Here is a 20,247-nt window from a genome sequence, read left to right as displayed (position 1 = left end):
AAGTGTAAATTAATAGTTTCAAAGGAAAAGAGTTTTTTTTTTAACTTTTTTTTTTTTGAGACAGAGTTTTGCTCTGTTGCCCAGGCTGGAGGAGTGCAGTGGTGCAATCTTGGCTCAATGCAACCTCTTCCCTTCTGGGTACAAGTGGTTCTCTTGCCTCAAACTCCCGAGTAGGTGGGATTACAAGCACGTGTCACAACGCCCAGCTAATTTTTTTTGTATTTTTAGTAGAGATGGGGTTTCGCCATGTTGGCCAGGCTGGTATCAAACTCCTGGCCTAAAGTGAGCCACCGGCCTTGGCCTCCCAAAGTGCTGGGATTACAGGTGTGCGCCACTGTGGTCAGCTAAAAAAGGTTTTGGCAGGGCGCATGGTGAAACCTCATCTCTACTAAAAATACAAAAATTGGCAGGGCGTAGAGGCGCGTGCCTGTAATCACAGCTACTTGGAAGGCTGAGGCAGAAGAATTGCTTGAACCCAGGAGGCAGAGGTTGCAGTGAGCCAAGATCACGCCATCGCACCCCAGCCTGGGCAACAGGGCGAGACTCTGTCTCAAAAACAAAACAAAGAAAGAAAAAGGTTTTAAATATTATACACATTATGGTTAAAAATTATAGAAATGTGTGCATACATAAATAAAGTTATTGGCCAGGCATGGTGCCTTCACGCCTGTAATCCCAGCATTCTGAGAGGCAAATGCACGCAGATCATTTGAGGTCAGGAATTCGAGACAAGCTTGGCCAACATGACAAAACCTCCTCTCAACTGAAAATACAAAAATTAGCTGGGCATGGTGGTGCATGCCTGCAGTCCCAGCTACTTAGGAGGCTGAGGCACGAGAATAGCTTGAACCTGGGAGACAGAGGCTGCAGTGAGCCAGGATCATGCCATTGCACTCCAGCCTGGGCAACTGGGCGAGACCCTATGTCAAAAAAAAAAAAAAAGAGTGCAGGCGTGATGGCTCACGCCTGTAATCCCAGCACTTTGGGAGGCTGAGGCAGGTAGATCACATCAGGTCAGGAGTTCGAGACCAGCCTGGCCAATGAGGTGAAACCCTGTCTCTACTAAAAATACAAAAATTAGCCAGGTGTGGTGGCACAGGTCTGTAATCCCAGCTACTTGGGAGACTGAGGCAGAAGAATTGCTTGAACCTGGGAGGCGGAGGCTGCAGTAAGCCAAGATCATGCCACTGCACTCCAGCCTGGGCAACAGAGCAAGACTCCATCTCAAAAAAAAGAAATAAAGAAAGAAAAAGAATAAAGAAATTTATTGACCAGGTGAGCTGGCTCATGCCTATAACCCCAGCACTTTGGAAAGCTGAGGCAGGTGAATCATTTGAGGCCAGGAGTTAGAAACCAGCCTGGTGAACATAACGAGACTCCATTCCTAATTTTTGCTAACTTAAAACAGAAAATTAGGCCGGGTGCGGTGGCTCACGCCTGTAATCCCAGCACTTTGGGAGGCCAAGGCAGGTGGATCACGAGGTCAGGATATCAAGACCATCCTGGCTAACAGGGTGAAACCCCGCCTCTATTAAAAATACAAAAAATTAGCCAGGCATGGTGGTGGGCACCCGTAGTCCCAGCTACTCAGGAGGCTGAGGCAGGAGAATGGCGTGAACCTGGGAGGCAGAGCTTGCAGTGAGCCGAGATCACGCCACTGCACTCCAGCCTGGGAGACAGCAAGACTCCGTCTCAAAAAAAAAAAAAAAAAATTATCTGGGTTTGGTGGCACACACCTGTAGTCCCAGCTACTGGGGAGGGTGATGTGGGAGAATCACTTGAGCTCAGGATTTCGAGGCTGCAGAGAGCCATAATAGTGCCATTGCACTCCTGGACTCTGTTGCCTGGGCAATAGAGCAAGACCCTGTCTCAGAAAATACAAACAGAAAGTTTGTAAAAGACAAACAGAAATGTGACTGCCTGTGTGTAGATGAGAATGTTGTGGGCATAATTTAATATATAGCTGGTTTATGAAATATTTTAATAAAAACTTTATATAAGTAAACAGAAGACAGATTTATCACCACTGAGGATATCTGAAATGATTACATCCCAGGTTAAAGAAAATGTGTACACAGGAGACTAATAAGATAGGAACAAATCTAATGTTAATGTAAGTTCTTGTATCTGTTTTAACATCAGTAACAGTACTTTGTAGTTTCTTTTTTTTTTTTTGAGACGGAGACTCGCTCTGTCACCCAGGCTGGAGTGCAGTGGCGCGATCTCGGCTCACTGCAAGCTCCACCTCCCGGGTTCACGCCATTCTCCTGCCTCAGCCTCTCCGAGTAGCTGGGACTACAGGCGCCCGCCACCACGCCCAGCTAATTTTTTGTATTTTTAGTAGAGATGGGGTTTCACTGTGGTCTCGATCTCCTGACCTCGTGATCCGCCCACCTCGGCCTCCCAAAGTGCTGGGATTACAAGCGTGAGTCACTGCACCCAGCCTGTACTTTGTAATTTCAAGTCAAAAACTTTTATTCCCAACTATTTAAAGAAAATTTTTATAATTTTAATTTCCATGAAATCTCTTACCCCATACCTTTTCAACTGAAGTTTTTGAATGTGAATTCTTGCTCTCTGCCTCTGTTTTGCCTTGTGAAAGAACTGATTTCTTCCCAGCCCTTGACAAATTGGGTTTAGGTCTCTGGAAGCGACCTCTCAACATCGGTTTAACATTTTCTATTTGATCAATTTCCCTGAAAAATTAACATTATTTAAATAGCATCAAACATGCAGTCATGTCCAAATGAACTTCTAAAATAACCTACTGAGAACTAGGAAGAACTCCTTTAAGAGCTTACTTAGAGCAAGAGTAGCAAAGAAAACTTAAAGAGACTAACTTGTTCTATCTGATATTAAAAATACACCATTCATCATCAGTAATTAAAACAGTGTGGTACTAATACATGAATAAACAGATAAATGAAACAAATTTAAAATCCAGAAAATGACTTCAAAATAGACATGCTTTTGGCATATATTGAAGGTAGCAACTCATAATAGGGAGAATAAGATGAAACGCAATACAATACAGTGAGGATAAAACTTAAGAAATATTAAGTAAGATTAAATGATGATGGGAAGGTCGGGCACGGTGGCTCATGCCTATAATCCCAGCACTTTGGGAGGCCGAGGCAGGTGGATCACCTGAGGTCAGGAGTTCGAGACCAGCCTGGCAAACATGGTGAAACCCCGTTTCTACTAAAAATACAATAATCAGCCATGCATGGCGGCACGGGCCTGTAGCCCCAGCTACTCAGGAGGCTGAGGCAGGTGAATCCCTTGAATCTGGGAGGCGGAGGTTGCAGTGAGCCAAGATGGTGCCACTGCACTCCAGCCTGGGTGACAAGAGCAAGACTCCATCTCTGGATGTGGTGCTGAGCACCTACAGTCCCAGCTACTTGGGAGACTAAGGTGGGAGGATCACCTAAGCCTGGGAGGTCGAGGTTGCAGTGAGCTATGATCACACCACTGCACTCCTGCCTGGGCAACAGAGTGCAACCCTGTCTCAAAAAAAAAATCATAAATGTTTAAATGTGTATGTGTGCGTGAGGGACAGCACAATCATATCTTTTTATACTTTTCAATGTTTGAACCCTATGAATGTATTGTCTATTTCAAAGACTGACATTTTGATTTTTAAGTTTGATTTCCATTGTGACAGTACTTTATTGAAAAATAAGAATTTATGAACTGAATAGCTTTTTGAGATGGAGTCTTGCTCTGTCGCCCAGGCTGGAGTGCAGTGGCTTGATCTCAGCTCACTGCAGGCTCTGCCTCCCGGGTTCACACCATTCTCCTGCCTCAGCCTCCCCAGTAGCTGGGACTACAGGGGCATGTCACCACACCCGGCTAATTTTTTGTATTTTTAGCAGAGACAGGGTTTCACTGTGTTAGCCAATATGGTCTCAATCTCCTGACCTCCTGATCCGCCCCCATCGGCCTCCCAAAGTGCTGGGATTACAGGCATGAGCCATTGTGCCCAGCCCATAAACTATTAATAGCTTTTAAGCCCATATGAGATGAGGAATTATGAGGAAGATTAAAAAGAAGTATAAAATCTTCAGATATCTCTTCAAAGGGAGATTTTTATGATGCTTTTAATCGTTTCTTGGGAAGATACTAATTTAACCAGTATCTGCATACTGGAAGATATACTTCCTTGAAATCACCAATACCAAAATATTATTTTGACACTAGGCACAAAAAATAACTCAAACCAAGAAAAAGTAAAATCTCACGGCAAATATTTAGGCTTCCAAATTGTTTTAGAATTTCATAAGTTACCACCTTCCTAAAATTCATATCATTATTATACAATAGATATGAAAGAGAATCTTTCTGCAAAGAAATATAAAGTAAAACACCTGATGTTACACTCTGAACAGACTACAGTATAATTACATATTAAATGATTCCCTCTACTATTAATAAAGTATGTATTAATAGTCCCCTCGAATCCCTAAATAAAGCAACATTATTATCATTTAAGAACCTTATCAAAATTTTATAAATAAATCCTATCGTATAAAATACTTACAATGAATTATTTTTTAGGTCAACATTTCTTTCTTCTATACAACTACCCTCAGCATTATTCACCTCACACAATGCTCTAATTCCAACTTCGAATGAAGGCAAATCTGAAGTGCTTGATTCTGAAGATTCAGTTGCTACTGATGGGGCATCTTGTTGATTACTAAAAAAATGAAAATATATCAGAGAGAAAAGAATTCCTAATAATATATATTTTATAATAATTATTTTTTAAAAGTTTAAACACAAAATCACCATTTTACAAGATGCTGCTTCACATTATAGAGTAATACAAACTGCTCCATTAGCTTTTCTATGATCGATCTTGCATCATGTTATAAAAACTGTACCTCCAGAGAAAGCAGCAGCCACAAATTTACACGCTTAGGAACATGCTCAAGAAGTTTCAAAATGAAGGCCGGACAAGGTGGCTCCCAGCACTTTGGGAGGCCAGGGCGGGCAGATCACTTGAGGCCAGGAGTTTGAGAACATCCTGGCCAACATGGTTAAACCCCATCTCTACTAAAAATACAAAAACTAGCTGGGCATGGTGGTGCAGGCCTATAATCCCACCTACTCAGGAGGCTGAGGCAAAAGAATCACTTGAACCCGGGAGGTGGAGATCACACCACTGCACTCCAGACTGGGTGACAGAGCAAAGTTCTGTCTCCAAAAAAAAGGCTTCAAAATGAGAAATTATTAAATATGGTTCACAAATCAAACATGCGTAAAATAATAGTAATATTTAGGAATTAGCTTTCATTAAAATTTATATAGGCAATCCTTGCTATGCAGGGTACTGTGTAACCAAAAGTCAAATAAAGCAAAGACACGGCTCCAATAAGCTCAAGTTGAGTTAACATAGTCCTACACAAAGTGAGAACTACTATATTAAAAAATATTTCAAATATCAGCCAGATGTGGTAGCACGTGCCTGTAGTCTAGCTACTCAGAAGCTGAGGTGAGAGGATTGCTTAAGCCCAGGAAGTCGAGGCTGCAGTGAGCTGAGATTGCACCACTGCATTCCAGCCTGGGCGATAGAGCAAGACTCTGTTACAAAATAAATTTCAACTAACAATAATATAACTGATAGCCATGCACTGACCATTTCAACACATATTCACATTTAGCCATACCACTTTTTTTCTTGCTCATTTTTTCTACTAGGTGTTTATGTTTTCCTGACTTATCAGCAAGAGTTCTCTACATGTTTTTATTGTCTAGATATTACACATAAAATCTCCCGATCAGTAACTTGCCTTTTACTTTATGGAGGATTTGTTAACAGAAGTATTTAATTTTACTACCATCAAACTTATCAATCTTATCTTTTAAAGTCTGTGTTTTCTACGTCTTAATAGATATGTCTTACCTCAGACCTTCGCATTACAAAGATATTTTTCTACATTTCTTCTAAAAGTTGTAAAGATTTGTTTTATACATGTAGTCTTCAATCCATCAGTAAGTTAGAGGATATGGTAACACAAGGATCAAATATTATGTTTTTCAAATCTCAGCTCAATCTGATGAACAGTTAGTTCAATCTTTGCCCGCTAATTTCTAAAGCTACCTCTGCCATATAACAGATTCCTAAATGTCTTTTCCTAAACTCTATATTCAGTTCCACTGAGTCGATTCATCTAACCCTGTACCAATACCATGCTGCTTTAGTTACTCTAGCTTGAAAATTAGTCTAGGACAGTCCCTCTCCAAAGTTGGTGTTTTTTAAAACTGGCTTTATCATTCTTGAGCCTTTGTTCTTGTGTACATGACAATTTTAGAATCAACTCTTTGTTTTCCAAAACCAACTGGGACTTTAACAGTCATTACAAGGTTGTTTTTCCCCTAAATTAGAAAAAGGTAGGGCCAGACAGTGGCTCATGCTGAGGTGCGAGGATTGCTTGAGCCCAGGAATTTGAGACCAGCCTGGAAAACATCTCTACGAAAAAATGTTTTTAAAATTCACCAGGCATGGTGTCCCATGACTACAGTCCCAGCTACTCAAGATGCTGAGGTGACAGAATCATTTGAGCTCAAGAGTTCAAGGTTGTGATGAGCTGTGATCACGCTACTACATTCTAGCCTGAGCAACAGAGTAAGACCCTGTCACAACTTTTTAAAATTATTTTAAAAATCAGAAAAAGTCAGGAGTACAGTTTTGTGTAGTTTACGAAATTAGGTGTATCTCTGAAGTCACACTTTAGATTATCCGTCATCTAGGAACAAACAGCTATGAGAAATAGCATATGATTCCACCTATGTGACTATCTAGATTAGACAGAGTCATAGAGACAGAAAGTTGTCTACATCCTTACCGCTCTCAATGGGCCTAATTTGATCTCAAACTAAGCAAGTCTGGTCCTGATTAATACTTGGATGGGAAACAGAAAGCAGATTAGAGATTATCAGTGGTTGCAGGGAGGGGAGAATGAGGAATTACTGCATAATGGGTACAAGTTTTTTGTCTGCAGTGATAAAACAGCTTTAGAAATAGTGCTGATGGCTGCACAACAATGTAAATGTAATTAATGCCACTAAACTGTATGCTTAAAAATAGTAAACAGGCCAGGCACGGTGGCTCACGCCTGTAATCCCAGCACTTTGGGAGGCTGAGGCGGGCAGATCACGAGGTCAGGAGATCAAGACCATCCTGGCCAACATGGTGAAACCCCGTCTCTACTAAAAATAGAAAAAATTAGCCGGGCGTGGTGGCGGGTGCCTGTAGTCCCAGCTACTCGGAGAGGCTGAGGCAGGACAATGGCGTGAACCCGGGAGGCGGAGCTTGCAGTGAGCCGAGATCGCGTCACTGCACTCCAGCCTGGGCCACAGAGCGAGACTCCGTCTCAAAAAAAAAAAAATAGTAAACAGCTTTAAGTTTGTTTTTGGCAATAGTTTCTTAGATATGAAACCAAAAGTATAGGCAACAAAAGCAAAATTAGACAACTGGGACTACATTGAACTAAAAAGCTTCTGTACACCAAAGGAAACAGCAGAGTGAAAAGGCAACCTATGGAATGGGAGAAAATGTGTAAATCGTATTTCTGATAAGGGGTTAAAATCCAAACTATATAAATAATTCTCAAAACTCAACAGCAAAAAAGAAAATAACCTAATTAAAAAATTGGGCACAGGACCTGAATAGACATGTCTCCAAAGAATATATACAAATGGCTAACAGCTACGAAAGACGCTCAACTCAATAATTATCCGGGAAATGCAAATCAAAATAACCGTAAGAAACTACCTTCTACCTGTTCAGAAGGACATTATTAATAAAAATGAAAGATAACAAGTATTGAAGAAGATGTGAAAAAAACTGGAACTCTTGTACATTGTTGGTGGTTATGTAAAATGGTGTACCCGCTACTGGAAACAGTATGGAGGGTCCTCAAAAAATTAAAAGTAGAACTACCATATGATCTAGCAACCCCACTTCTGGGTATTTATCCACAAGAGCTGAAATCAGGATCTCAAAAGAGATATTTGCACTCCCATGTTCAGTGATGCCAACAGACAAAAACAACCTAAATGTCCATAAAGAAAATGTGGTCTATACATGTACTGGAATATTATTTGGTCATAAAAAAGGAAATCTTCTCATATGCTACAACATGGATGAACCTTGAAGACATTACATTAAGTGAAATAAGCCAGTCACAGAAAGAAAAATACTGCACGAGGCCAGACGCTGTGACTCACACCTGTAATCCTAGCACTTTGGGAGGCCAGGGCAGGTGGATCACCTGAGCTCAGTTCAGGACCAGCCTGAGCAAAATGGTGAAACCCTGTCTCTACCAAAAATACAAGAAATTATCCAGGTGTGGTGGTGCATGCCTGTGGTCCCAGCTTCTCGGGAGGCTGAGATGGGAGGACTGCTTGAGCCTGGGAGGTGGAAGTTGAAGTGAGCTGAGATCGTGCCAGTGCACTCCAGCCTGGGTGACAGAGACCGACCCCATCTCAAAAACAAAACAAAACAAAGAAAGAATCATGATTGCCAAGGGCTGGGAGGCGGAGGAAATGAGAGTTGCTATTCAATAGGTATAGAGGTGCAGTTATGCAAGGTAAAAAAAATTCCAGAGATTGGCAATACAACACTGTGCTTATAGTTAACAATACTGTATAGTACACATAAAAAATCTATTAAGAGGGTAAATCTCATGATTTCACATTACAAATTAAAATTTAAAAACGCACACACACACAGCAGGACACATCATATTCAAACTAATGAAAACCAAAGATAGAGAAAATCAGTATAGAAAATGATAAACCTATGCAAACACCAACCAAAAGAAAGCTACAACGGCAAAGTAAACATCAGAAAAAAAGAGCAATACCAGAAGGATAGTACATAATGATAAAGGGAATTTCACCAAGACAAAACAATCCTAGATATGTACACACCTAACAACAGAGCTTCAAAATATACGGAGCAAACACAAATAGAACTGAAAAAAAGAAACAGGCAAATCCACAGTTACAGATGGAGACTTCAACACTCTTTTCTCAGTAATCAACAGATGTGGATAAAACCAGAAAAGACACAGAAAATACCTTAATGAAAGGATGGGGTCAGTTCTTTTCTCAACTTTTTCAGTGGAGGCAAAACCCACAATGCCATCTATGTTTTGTGTGCAGGAAAGCATCTGCTCCTTACTGCATTCACCTTCCTTTACCTCGGGCCTTATAGCCTGACATTTATCTACAAATACAAAATGCATGTTATTCTAAAAAATGACAGCAAAAACATCTTTTTTAAAGCACAAAGGAACTTACCTATAACACTATCTTTTCCTACAAAACCTTAATCAACATTCCAGTTCCTATTTGCAAGGCACACATCTTATTTTTAGACCATAATAAAAACTTAACATATATGAGGATCAGCCCAAGCTTCTTGGGCAGTTTGTAGCATCTTCCTTTTATCTTAAATTCTAAGTATTTAAAGTGGCTTACTTTATATGATATGTCAAGTAAGGAAACTAAAAGTTGACTTAACTATTCTTTTGCTCCTTCAGAAGTATACTAATTAGTAACACAGTAATAGCTATCATTTATTAAGTACTTACTAAGCAGCAGGAACCCTTAAGTCCATCAGATGCATTATCTCATTTAATACTTGAAACAATCCTATTAAAAGATATTAATATTAACCTCATAGAGAACCCCCTGAGTTTAGAGATCTTAAGTAACTTGCCCAGTGCAATACTTAAGCAAGTAAAAAAGCTGGAATTTAAAGCAAGGTCTGTTTGATTTCTAAAATCTGGTTGTGAATCATTAAGCTATTCTGCATTATACGTAACGACTCTAATAAGCCAAAAAAGAGCATAATATTGTGATGCCTACAAAGCATACTATGTTAACCACCAGTACTCTTTTATTAAAATCAGATGGGTAAATCTGAACTATAGAAAACATAAATTTTATAGAAAGCTTGTTCTGGTCTGCTCCTACCTTTTCCTTGGTTATCAGCTTTAAATAATCTACATATGAACTCTTAAGGAAAGGGACCAAGACTCCCCCTCAAACTCTTAGCCCTCATCCCCAAGCAACTTATAAGTGGCAGTATGTTTGCATTCAGAGTAAAAAAGAAAAATGGAAGGAATACATATTCCACTAGTTCTTTTATAGGAATTAACCCCTTGTGGGTTCACAGAGGTGCTCTGTAGAGGTACAACATGAAAACCTGTGCTTTACTGACAGACATAAGCAACATACTTTTAACTCTATATAGATGTGATTTCAAATCATAGTTAATGGGAATGCACAGGAAGTGATACATCTTAGAAACAAACTTTAGAGAACAATCTCCCTACTTTAATTTTTTTTACATAACTTTTTTCTTTAAAAATAAACAGCACAGCACCATGAGTACAGAACCAATTAATAAGCATCATTAATTGCTATCTAGACAGAAAATTAAGTTACATACCATATTACTGTACATGTCTTCTCAAGTAATATAGATGCTTTTTAAATATGTAAGAAACTTACTCTTGTGTTTTTCTCCTTTAGAAGGACCCGCCTGAACAGTGGCATTTTCTAAAAGACTGTTTACTTCCAGTTCATTAGCTCCATCTTGCTTCTTCCTTCTTCTTTTCTTTTGATTTAGGTCTACTTCTAATGCAACCTGCTCTGCATCCTCCCTTGATAAGGTCAAAGACTCTTCTTCAACTGTCTGAGCATCCTTCTGAGATCTTTCTGTGTCTGAAATTCTAGAACTCATAGACTCATCTGGATAATTATTCACTCCTTCACAGGCAACTTTTTTCACTGAAAACAAGAGAAATTACTATAAATATTTAAACAACCTAAAGAAAAATTTGTAAAGGTGGGAAAGAGACTCAAAGATGTCCTCTGTATTATTTATTTGTATGAACAAAAAACCTAAAGACAACCTAAAATGTCTAATGGGAAATGATTAAATAATATATAAAAATCCATGGGGCCAATAATAATAATGAGGTAAGTTTATATGTAGTCATGTGAAAAATGTCAAGGCATATTGTTGCATTAAAAAACCAAGCAGAACAAAATAGACATAAAATCTCATCTTTATTAAACAAAAACAATTACATATAGAGATGCTCCTTGACTTACACTGGGTTTCATCCCAACAAACTGAGTATACTGTAAATTGAGTATACTGTAATTGAGTTGAGTATACTGTACTCATAAGTTGAGTATACTGTAAATTGAAAATGCATTTAATACAGGCCGGGCGCGGTGGCTCACGCCTTATAATCCCAGCACTTTGGGAGGCCGAGGCGGATGGATCATCTGAGGTCAGCAGTTCGAGACCAGCCTGGCCAACATGGTGAAACCCCATCTCTACTAAAAATACAGAAATTAGCTGGACATGGTGGCAGGCGCCTGTAATCCCAGCTGCTTGGGAGGCTGAGGCAGGAGAATCACTTGAACACAGGAGACGGACGTTGCAGTGAGCCAAGAGCACACCATTGCACTCCAGCTTGGGCAACAAGAGGAAAACTCTGGGCTGGGCATGGTGGCTCACACCTGTAATCCTAGCACTTTGGGAGGCTGACGCAGGCAGATCACTTGAGGTCAGGAGTTCAAGACCAGCCTGGCCAACATGGTGAAACCCCGTCTCTACTAAAAATACAAAAATTAGCTGGGTGTGGTGGCACATGCCTGTAATCCCAGCTACTTGGGAGGCTCAGGCAAAAGGATCACTTGAACTGGAGAGGTGGAGGCTGCAGTGAGCTGAGATGGCGCCACAGCATTCCAGCCTAGGCAACAAGAGCAAAACTCCGTCTCAAAAAAAAAAAAAAAAAGTTCTGGCTGGGCGTGGTGGCTCACACCAGCAATCCCAGTACTTTGGGAGGCCAAGGTGGGCAGATCATTTGAGGTCAGGAGTTTAAGACCAGTCTGGCCAATATGACAAAATCCCATCTCTACAAAAAATTACAAAAATTAGCCAGGCACGGTGGCACGTGCCTGTAATCCCAGCTACTCAGGAGGCTAAGGTGAAAGAACTCCTTGAACTCAAGCAGTGAAGGATTCAGTGAGCCGGGATCGGGCCACTGCACTCCAGCCTGGGCAACAAAGTGAGACCCTGTCTCAAAAAAAAAGTTCTTACATTAAATAAGATACAGTGAGTTACTCATGTTATCACCTGTAACATACTCACAAGAAGATATATAATCTTCTAGGATTATGTATAAGTAAAAAAAAAGACTACTAAGAATAAAGGTATTTTGCAGTTATCAATACCACTTTTTAAAAGATATGCTCCAGAAGAAGAAATTCTAGCCTAGAGTAAAGAGTTAATTTCATAGGCTTGACTGCTATCCTTTGAAAATCCTTCTTACAAGGTTGGCCCTTGGGCCATGTCTCAGAATTTGGTTCTGGGAAGGGTTCCTACCACCCTAACTGATAGAGTGGCTCACTGTGCCTTAGCTGTACGATGTGGTTTATGCTGAACTGCTTTCCTTTTGAAAATCTGAAATTTTGGTATCTTCCAGGCAGAGGATGCTGAATCCTTAGTCTTCTTAGTGAATAATCAAACCCCGGTGGTGGTCGTGGGTACCCCCAACACAGGTTCTCACAATCCTAGGTTTCAGTTCTGCCTCTGCCTCTGCCACTACTCACACTGTAAGTCCTTAGGAAAAAGTGTCTTACGATCTCTGGGGCTGTTTCTTGATGATTAAAACCAATACAAAGCACCCAGCGTAGTGGCTCAGGCCTGTAATCCCAGCACTTTGGGAGGCTGAGGCAGGCGTATCACGAGGTCAGGAGATCGAGACCATCCTGGCTAACATGGTGAAACCCCGTCTCTACTAAAAATACAAAAAAAATTAGCCGGGCATGGTGGCGGGCACCTGTAATCCCAGCTACTCGGGAGGCTGAGGCAGGAGAATGGCGTGAACGCGGAAGACAGAGCTTGCAGTGAGCCGAGATTGTGCCACTGCACTCCAGCCTGGGCGACAGAGCGAGACTCTGTCTCAAAAAGAAAGAAAAAAAGAAAAAAAAATACAAAGGGGGCTAAAATGTAAGCTAGCTAACATATAAAGTTCCCTAGAGTTCCAAGCGTCTTCTTTATGTGATTATAGCTAAACATTGTCCTCACAGACCAGAGTTCAAATAGTTAAGAAAATATAAGCCTAAAAATAAAAATACCTATATATATACAATTTCTACCTGTTACAAGTCAACATTAGCCTTCAGAAATAAGTTATGCTCGACCAATACAGTCTAGTCACAACCCCAGAAGATTAGAGTTCCTTTTTTTAATCCTAGAATTTTATACCAGATTTTATGGAGGAAAATGATAATAAATAATCAAACATGAAATACAACACTCCAAATTCTGATGCTCTTTGACTGGCTACAACTATCCTCTATGCTAGAGAGATATCAAATAACCCAATCATGCCAGTTAAAAATTTTAAAAGAAAGCTATTGTTTTGGACCAGATAACTAGTTGATTGAAAAAAGATATACTCTCTCCAACTGGATGCTTTGATGATCTTAACTACCTGAGCTACACATGAACTCTCAAAGGCCTGAGGGACAATATTGCAAGTTTATTACTACTAAGTAAACTAGCACACTTTCTTTTAAAATCAATACCTTTTACATTTTTCCGTGGTTTGGTGGATTTCTTCTCCTTTAAACTGTGATTTTTAACAGATTTTTGTTTTCTTTTTTCTTCTTCAGCAAGAACTTTCTGAAGCAAATGAGCAAAAAAATCGAAGTCAAAAGGGCGCTTTTCCTCTGTTTAAAAAAAAGGAAAAGAACTTTCAAGTTTTTATTTTTAAAAGCTACTTCTAGCTTTTAAAGTATCATAACATCAAAAGCAAATGGGTTTGTCTATCAGTAGGAGAACAGAAAAACAAATACACAACAGAACACCACTCAGCAATAGAATAGGTTTGTCTTAGCAGGGAAATAGGTAAGTTCACATCAGAACACCACTCAGCAACGAAACGAATAAATTAGTTTATTATAAATAATAATTTGTTCACTGCAAATAAACTAGTTTTAAACAAAACAAAAGCAACAAACTACTGATACATGCAATAATATGAGGAAATGTCAAAAACATACTGAGTGGAAGAAAACAGATACTAGGGTACATACTATATGATACCATGTATAAGATATTCTAGAACACACTAAGCTATCTATGGTGATTAAAATGAAAATAGTGGTTGCCTTGGGCCAGGAGGACAGCATTTGATTGTCCAGAAAGGGACAGAATGGACCTTGTGAAGTGATGAAAACATTTCCTCTATTGTTTGGGGTAGTGGTTACACAGGTATATTCTTTGTCAAAACTCGAACTACACTTTGAGCTGTGTGTAAATATAAATCAATTTTTTTTATGGACTGAGAGTCCTTGAAATGCCTATTCACCACCATATGCCCTACCTTTATCACAACCATTTCACCATTTACTCTTATAAGTATCAGCAAAGTGGGAAGTAAATGAATTTAATCAGGAACATGCCCACTAAATACCTATCAACAGCATTATATCTGAAAGTAATCAGTGAACACTCCAGGAATGAATCCAAACCAGGAGGCAAATCTTTGCCTGAACTTAAAGTGAATGTAGAGAAAATGGTGCTCTATGTACATAAGCCGAAGACTGGTTTGATTACAAAATAGCCTCAGAAAAGAAGGTATATACAAAATAAAAAGAATCTCAGGTAACTAAACCCAAATCTGGGATTCCTGAAGGCCCTATTTCACTGTTGACCCAGACTTAATTTGTTCTGACTCTCCACAATGATTCTGAAAGACATAGCACTCAAAGAATCGTAAAGGATCTCCACATGGTTCTCAGAGAAATTCAAAACAGTTTCTCTCAAAAAACCTATACAGGTTTTAATTAAAAAAAAAAAAAAAAAAGGCTGGGCACGGTGGCTCACGCTTGTAATCCCAGCACTTTGGGAGGCCGAGGCAGGCGGATCACGAGGTCAGGCGATCGAGACCACGGTGAAACCCCGTCTCTACTAAAAATACAAAAAAATTAGCCAGGCATGGTGGCAGGCGCCTGTAGTCCCAGCTACTCGGAGAGGCTGAGGCAGGAGAATGGCGTGAACCCGGGAGGCGGAGCTTGCAGTGAGCCGAGATTGCGCCACTGCGCTCCAGCCGGGGTGACAGAGCGAGACTCCATCTCAAAAAAAAAAAAAAAAAAAAAAAAAAATTTCCAATAGAAAGCCCCCAAATCAATGAGTTGTTTTGAGATAGGATCTTGCTGTGTTGCCCAGGCTGGCCTTGAATTCTTGGGCTGAAAAGATCCTCCTGCCTCAGCGACTCCTGAGAGTAGCTGCGCCTATAGGCATACAACACTGTATCCTGTTTAAAATCAATAGATTTTAAAGATATCTATTACAATGGTCTATAAAAAGGCCTCACACTCCAAATAGACTGTGTACAGATTTATGAATTATTTTCTGACTATAATGTGTTACACTTCATGAAAAGTTTCAGGACCATTTCTCTAACATGGAATGGGCTGAGGAGCACAATATTCCAGATCTTCTAAGAGCCACTCCTCAAAGCAGTTTCCCTAAAGACCCGATAAAACACTGGGTGTAGGATCCACCCACCTACCTTAGTGTCTACTCATAAAATAAACATACATGCTACATAATGTAGGTACTCTATACATTTGGATTTTTTTTTCTAAAATTAGCACTATGTCTAATCTTATGACTAAATGGACACTGAATACATTTATTAATCATAAAATACTGATAATTATAAATCCACAAAAAATATATTCCTGTCCACAGGTGTGGTGAAAAAGACCTATCTTCTAATCAAAAAATACAAGAACTATTTTAAACAGCAAATTTTTCTTTATAGATCCTTTGATATCTTTCTCTAGACTTAAAGAAAAATGTTAATTTTAATGAGGATTTTAGTTAGAAATTGAAAGATATCTATCATTCCTTCAGATGAGATCTAAATTCAAATGCTAGTATATCTCTGCAGACAGAATTTCCCTAATGATCCAATGATCATTAGGAAAAAAGAGACCTAAACATCCATCCTCTTTTTTTTCTTTTTGGAAATGAATCACTACCTAAAATTATGCTTATCCACTATATATCTTCCCCCATCCAATTAGACTTAAGGCTCTAAATGAAGGATTCTCATCTGCCATTTATCTTCCACCATTACATGCTCAACACCTAGAACAATGACCACCATATAGTAGGTGGTCAGTGTTACTGACTGAATGACCGATTAGTCATTCAGAACCAGAAGGAACCATCTATATAACTAATAGTACTGTCTTCCAGAAACAATTATCTCCTCCAATACAGTTTCTTCAGAATAAATAACACTTAGAAGTGGTAGCATCAATCCCTCCATAACTTCTTGGACTTAGAACTGTTTACCTGCACCTAGATGTTCTGGATAATCTCCTGCCTATATATTTGTAGCAAGTGCCAGACCCATACTGCTAAACAGAAAAATTTCAGACTGCTTCCTCTTAATGCCGATACAGGAACAAAACAAATCTAAAACACACCAGAGCCAAAGACAAAAGACTGGTCATTTTTTAGGCTCTTCAAGTAATACTTTGTAAAAGAGGTCTTAATACTTACGGAATGCTTTGTCTATTCTCCATCCATTTGTTTTCTCTTCCCGTTTAAATTTATTCTGTTAACAACAAAAAACCCTATGGTAATTTTCTCCCATAAAACAAGCTGTTTTTTTTTTTTAAATGCAGTAAGCATTAAAATGAAACTCCTAGGAATAACATACTGTTCTCTACTTAATATGTCTTTGCCAATAGGCAAGTTACTTAAACCTTTGGCTTTTTAAAAATAAGGATGAAAGATTTTTACTGAGCTTCTTCATTCTCATTACCAACAGCATGAATCAGCAATGGAAGCTGGATTTACAGAGGACAGAAAAAAATAAAGTCAACAAACATGGAAGAAGATCAAATGTATGATTAAGCTCACTGGTATTAACTTTTAAAAAATTAAGTATTCATAACAGGTTAAACCTCTGACATCATTGTTCTAATATATTTCAAGTAGCATGGAGAGAAGACTATAGACAAACAACTAAGTGAAATTTTGAAGCAGGCCAAGTTTATCCTGACAAACTTCTATATATATTAAGGCACATTTCCTCACGTTTTTCTCAGCCCCAAAAATCCGTCCTCAGTTTACTACCAGATTACTTCCATTAAGAGGGAGATGTTTAAGGCTTAAGGCTCAATCCATCCTAAAGTCATTAGGAAGACTGAGGGCCTAAGTTTGTGTCTGAAGACGTCTGATCACTCACACACACCGCAGGAGAAGAAACAAGTAGCCAATGTTTCCCATCTACACGTCAGTGATCTGCAAGTTTTTATTAAAAGCACAAAAATAAAGCTTTTTAATTGCAAAAAAAAAAAAGAGAATATCACATAAAACAAAGGAAGTATTTCACGCCCCCTTCCTCCCTTCAAAAGAACTTAACCACTAATATGACTTGTAAAGCAATCACTTTCTTGTATTTCCTTATTGTTTATGACCCAAGTGTGTATTCTTAGATGTTTGCCCATATTTTTAAAACCTGATATGACATTAACATCTTTTAATGTACAGGTTGCCCTTCTTTCCCATTCTTTTGTTGTTCTTCACAAAACATTATCAATAGAGAAGTTTTCAAAGATAATCTTATTTCTGCCTTAAAAGATCATACTGTTATTTAAACATTTCCTCAAAAGTTAACAACTGTTACCTCCACAAAAAATGATTGGCTATAAACACTAAATTAAATGTCCTAAAAGAAATATCAGTAGGCTTCAGGCATTTAATTCTAAAACAGTGCTACCTCATATTTTACTTAATTGGTAATATAATTCAGAACAATTTAAAACTTTCTTGAAGACTGTATTGAAACTAGTCAATGATTTCATAGGTAAGAACCAGTAACAGGCCAAATTCCATGATCACAAAATAAATCCCATAATTTCCACTTCTGGCCTTGACAAAGTAACTCATTATGGACAGGTCCTACATATCCAACTCCACCACGAATGACTTTTAACACTGACAAAATATATGCATCAATTATTTTCAAGCAAAGGACAATAGTGAGAACAAGACTACAATCATGGAGAGAAGGAAAACAGACAAGATGTGCCCATGTTCACCTTGGCTCTCTGCCTGGGCTCTATTTCCTAACCAAGGAAAGGGAGGTGAAGGCCAAACAGGGTACAGGGTACAGCAATCCAACTAGGCTGCAGAAGTAGGGAATCTTTAGGAGCATAGTTCTAAAAAGGAACTGTGTAGAGGGGCACCTCACAGGTCTGGTGGAAATACCCCATGGTACCTTGACCTAAGTATGGGTTGCATATGTCCAGAATATAAGGCTAAAAAGAGAACAGCTGCTAAAGGGATGAGGGCAAAAGGAAGACGGTAAAAGTCATAAAACACCATATGACAAGAGTGTTCAGGTGCATCCTAATGGAAAGACCTCATTAATACCCAAATACATTCACCTCAGACACCAGAAAGGTCACCATTAGAGATAAAAACGATACCCTAGAGTAGCCTTTCTCTACCAGGGATGTAGCATGAGAATTAAGTACTAATGCATTAAAGCAGCCACCGTATGCAATGCATTCCCTTCTCTCATTTATCTATTAATAGTATAGTATTAGTATAACCATCCTTAGAGAACTTAGAAAATAATAACTAATGCCTACCATGAGACTGTTCTGGAAAAAGAAGAAAATAATAAAATATAATATAATAGTAACTCAAATTATTTTCTGTAAATCAGACGAGAAATCCCATTGGAGAAAGGATGCCCTAGATTAAAGACCAGTCTAGATCTGCCTCAACAAAGCTTTAAGGCAAGCCTTAACAGGAACAAAGAGGTTGGCAGTAAATTAACGGCTTTCCAGAACAAAAGTCAACACTATTTTTTATTCTGTTTTGTTTACTGAAACAGAGTCTTGCTGTCTTCCAGACTGGAATGCAGTGCTGTGATCATAGCTCACTGCAGCCTCGATCTCCCAGGCTCAAGCAATCCTCCTGCCTCAGCCTCCTGAATTGCTAGGGGACGTGTGACACCATGACTGGCTTTTTTTTTTTTTTTTTTTGTAGAGATGGGATCTTGCCATGTTGCTCGGTCTGGGTTTGAACTTCTGGGCTCAAGCAATCCTCCCATCTCAGCCTCCCAAAATACTAGGATTAGAGGTGTGAAACACCACGCATGGCCCAATGCTCTTTAAAAAAAAAGAAAAAACATAATCCAGACACTGTACAACACATCGTTCACAATGTCTGGTTTTTGTTTTGTTTTGTTTTGTTTTTTTGAGGCAGAGTCTTGCTCTGTCTCACAGGCTGGAGTGCAGTGGTGTGATCTTGGCTCACTGCAACCTCTGCATCCTGGGTTTATGCCATTCTCCTGCCTCAGCCTCCCAAGTAGCTGGGACTATAGGCGCATGCCACCACACCCAGCTAATTTTTTATATTTTTAGTAGAGACTGGGTTTCTGTGTTAGCCAGGATGGTCTTGATCGCCTGACCTCGTGATCCACCCGCCTCGGCCTCCCAAAGTGTTGGGACTACAGGCATGAGCCACTATGCCTGGCCTAGTATGCAATTTCAAAAAAACTCATGGCTGGCCAGGCATGGTGGTTCATATAATCCTAGGTCCTTATAATCCTAGCACTTTGGGAGGCTGAGGTGAGTGGATCACTTGAGGTCAGGAGTTCAAGACCAGCCTAGCCAACATGGTGAAACCACATCTCTGCTAAAAATACAAAAATTAGCCAGGCATGGTGGCATGCACCTGTAATCCCAACTTGGGAGGCTAAGGCAGAAAAATCACCTGAACCCAGGAGGCAGAGGTTGCAGTGAGCTGAGATCGTGCTACTGAACTCCAGCCTGGGCAACAGAGCGAGATTCCATCTCAAAAAAAAAATGGCCGGGCACAGTGGCTCACACCTATAATTCCAGCACTTTGGGAGGCCAAAGTAGGTAGATGACTTGAGGTCAGGAGTTCGAGACCAGCCTGGCCAACATGATGAAACCCCATCTCTACTAAAAATATAAAAATTAGGCTGGGCGCAGTGGCTCACATCTGTAATCCCAGCACTTTGGGAGGCCAAGGCGGGTGGATCACAAGGTCAAGAGATTGAGACCATCTTGGCCGACATGATGAAACCCCATCTCTACTAAACATACAACAACAAAAAAAATTAGCTGGGCATGGTGGTG

General features: G+C 39.6%; 1 protein-coding gene across 1 annotated transcript in view; it reads right to left on the bottom strand.

Moving 5' to 3' along the window:
* Positions 1-20,247, bottom strand: part of BDP1 (B double prime 1, subunit of RNA polymerase III transcription initiation factor IIIB) — a 113,330-nt gene that overhangs the window by 67,504 nt on the left and 25,579 nt on the right. The window contains exons 8-13 of the mRNA XM_058434248.1: positions 16,625-16,679; positions 13,630-13,773; positions 10,531-10,809; positions 9,091-9,238; positions 4,541-4,699; positions 2,540-2,696 (exon numbers count right to left, since the gene is read on the bottom strand). Of these exons, the coding sequence (XP_058290231.1) occupies positions 2,540-2,696; positions 4,541-4,699; positions 9,091-9,238; positions 10,531-10,809; positions 13,630-13,773; positions 16,625-16,679 (942 nt within the window). The remainder of the gene's footprint in view (positions 1-2,539; positions 2,697-4,540; positions 4,700-9,090; positions 9,239-10,530; positions 10,810-13,629; positions 13,774-16,624; positions 16,680-20,247) is intronic.

The sequence above is a fragment of the Hylobates moloch genome, unplaced genomic scaffold, assembly GCF_009828535.3.
Source record: "Hylobates moloch isolate HMO894 unplaced genomic scaffold, HMol_V3 SCAFFOLD_23, whole genome shotgun sequence".
Classification (NCBI taxonomy): Eukaryota; Metazoa; Chordata; class Mammalia; order Primates; family Hylobatidae; genus Hylobates; species Hylobates moloch.
Note: the sequence above shows the minus strand (reverse complement) of the source record. Positions and strands in the feature narration are given on the sequence as shown.